Source organism: Notolabrus celidotus, chromosome 1 (assembly GCF_009762535.1).
Source record: "Notolabrus celidotus isolate fNotCel1 chromosome 1, fNotCel1.pri, whole genome shotgun sequence".
In the NCBI taxonomy this organism is placed as follows: Eukaryota; Metazoa; Chordata; class Actinopteri; order Labriformes; family Labridae; genus Notolabrus; species Notolabrus celidotus.
In genome coordinates this window covers 12,750,291-12,752,517 of record NC_048272.1, presented here as the reverse complement: position 1 = coordinate 12,752,517, position 2,227 = coordinate 12,750,291, and the positions used below count along the sequence as shown (strand labels likewise).

The 2,227-nt window shown below is 51.0% G+C and overlaps 1 protein-coding gene across 1 annotated transcript; it reads left to right on the top strand.

Annotated features, from left to right (window-relative positions):
• Positions 1-397: 397 nt before the first annotated feature.
• sp7 (Sp7 transcription factor) lies at positions 398-1,930 on the top strand. The gene has a single exon (XM_034680441.1). It carries the CDS (start codon positions 455-457, stop codon positions 1,766-1,768), a length of 1,314 nt encoding a protein of 437 aa, XP_034536332.1. The 5' UTR covers positions 398-454; the 3' UTR covers positions 1,769-1,930.
• Positions 1,931-2,227: the final 297 nt, after the last annotated feature.

Genomic DNA, 2,227 nt, shown 5'->3' with positions numbered 1-2,227 from the left:
TGAGCTTTTCTATTATCTTATATGTCAGGGTGACCACTAGAGCATAAACAACTGAAACAAGGTTTAGGTTCATTATGCAGAACCTATATATGTCAGCACATTATATATATTTCTGTACTCTGAAGAGAGAGCTTTACAGTTTACATAATTTCTAAATTAAGAATAGCTCTTGACAGAGGTTTTAGTGAAACAAAAAAGCAGGGAAATCCTCTCTTGCTGAGCGGAGCAGAACCTTCCCTAAAGTAAACATTCGCTGGCTGAAATTGGCCTGACCACTTTGAAAACTTAGAGAGCAGGAAAAGCCGGCGGTGGCACTCACACAGAAGTTTTTTATTAGAGTTGACACTGACAGAAGCAGCAGCAAGAAGCCATTTCCTGCAGACAGACAGTCTCATTTTCTCCCCTGTCTCCTCCTCCCCAGGAAGACGCACGCTATGGCTCCAGTCCTCTGGCTATGTTAACTGCTACCTGTAACAAGTTTGGCAGCACAAGCCCCGTCAGGGATTCAGCTACACCCGGTAAGACCGGCAGCACAACTCCAGTAAAGAAGCCCTACAACATGACCTCTGACCTGCAGACAGCGAAGAACGGACGGACCGTAGACGGCAGTGGTCTGGCGGACTCCTACACTGGCTCCTTCACCACAGCTGGAGGAGGAGGCGGCGGGCTGCTTACCCCAACTGGAAGCCCCCCTCCTTCAGCCGGAGGCTACACTACAGAGTATAACCCTTTCTCCCACTCCTTCCAGACCTCCGTCTCCCAGGACCCGTCTCTTTTAGTGTCCAAGGCCCACGCTACGGCTGACTGCCTCACCAGCGTCTACACCTCCCTGGATATGACGCACCCATATGGCTCCTGGTATAAAGCCGGTATTCACCCAGGTATCACTGCAGCTCCTGCCAATGCAACGTCTTCCTGGTGGGACGTCCACCCCAACTCCAACTGGCTGTCAGCAACCCAGTCCCAGACAGATGGAGGTCTTCAGGCCTCTCTGCAGCCTGTAGCACCCCAGGCCTCCCTAAGTCCCCAGCTCTCCAGCTACAGCACCGACTTTACACCACTAAACCCAGCTCCATACCCCTCTGTAGGGCTGGGCTCCTCCTCACACCTCCTCCAGCCCTCACAGCACATGCTGCCCCAGGACATGTACAAGCCTAAGCCTGTGCCAAGCGCAGGCCTGATTGAGAGTCCCATGGGCCTGAAGCCTGGAAGGGGATCAGGAGGGTACAGTGGAGGAGGTGCGCCCACAAGATCCTCATGTGACTGCCCCAACTGCCAGGAGCTGGAGCGGCTGGGGGCCTCGGCTGCCTCTCTGAGGAAGAAACCGGTCCACAGCTGCCACATCCCTGGCTGTGGGAAAGTCTACAACAAGGCCTCTCACCTCAAAGCCCACCTGCGCTGGCACACTGGCGAGCGGCCCTTTGTTTGCAACTGGCTGTTCTGCGGGAAACGCTTCACTCGCTCTGATGAACTGGAGAGGCACGTTCGCACCCACACACGGGAGAAGAAGTTCACCTGTCTACTGTGCAACAAGCGCTTCACACGCAGCGACCACCTGTCCAAGCACCAGAAGACCCACGCTGATTCTGCCATGCAGGGGAAAGCTGTATCTGTGGAAGGGGATGCAGACCCTCGGAGCGAAGAGAACACAGAGCTGAACACCAGTGCTGTCCAAACCAATCCTGTCGCTGACCAAATCACCAATGGAGATGAGAAGACTGGCACGCCTAATGGAGTGGAGAACAGCAGCGGACTGTTGGAGATCTGACTTCATTAAGTTTACTTTTTGAGACGTGGTGGGCTTGTTTTTTTCAGACACAAATTCACCTTTAAACTAAGAAAGACAGTATTTTGTTTCAAGACACTCAAAGGATTTCTTACCTTGTTTGAAAAGACTTGATATAATAAATGACTGAGCATGTTGCAGGTAGCAATCACTTTTCTCTGGACCACACACACAAACACACACACACATAGACACATCTGCAAAAGCCTGCAGACACACACCAAAGCACAAATGTACACAGGCACACAAAAATACAACCAACTATAGCTGGGATGTGCTTGCAAACAAACGTGCACACACACATGCACAGACATAACTATGAACAAATGTGCCATCATACATAATGCATCCGTGCAAGCAGACACACATACAGAAGTACGCCTGCACACATACATTCAAGTAAACACACTAATGCACACATTTATTCTACACACATTTTCT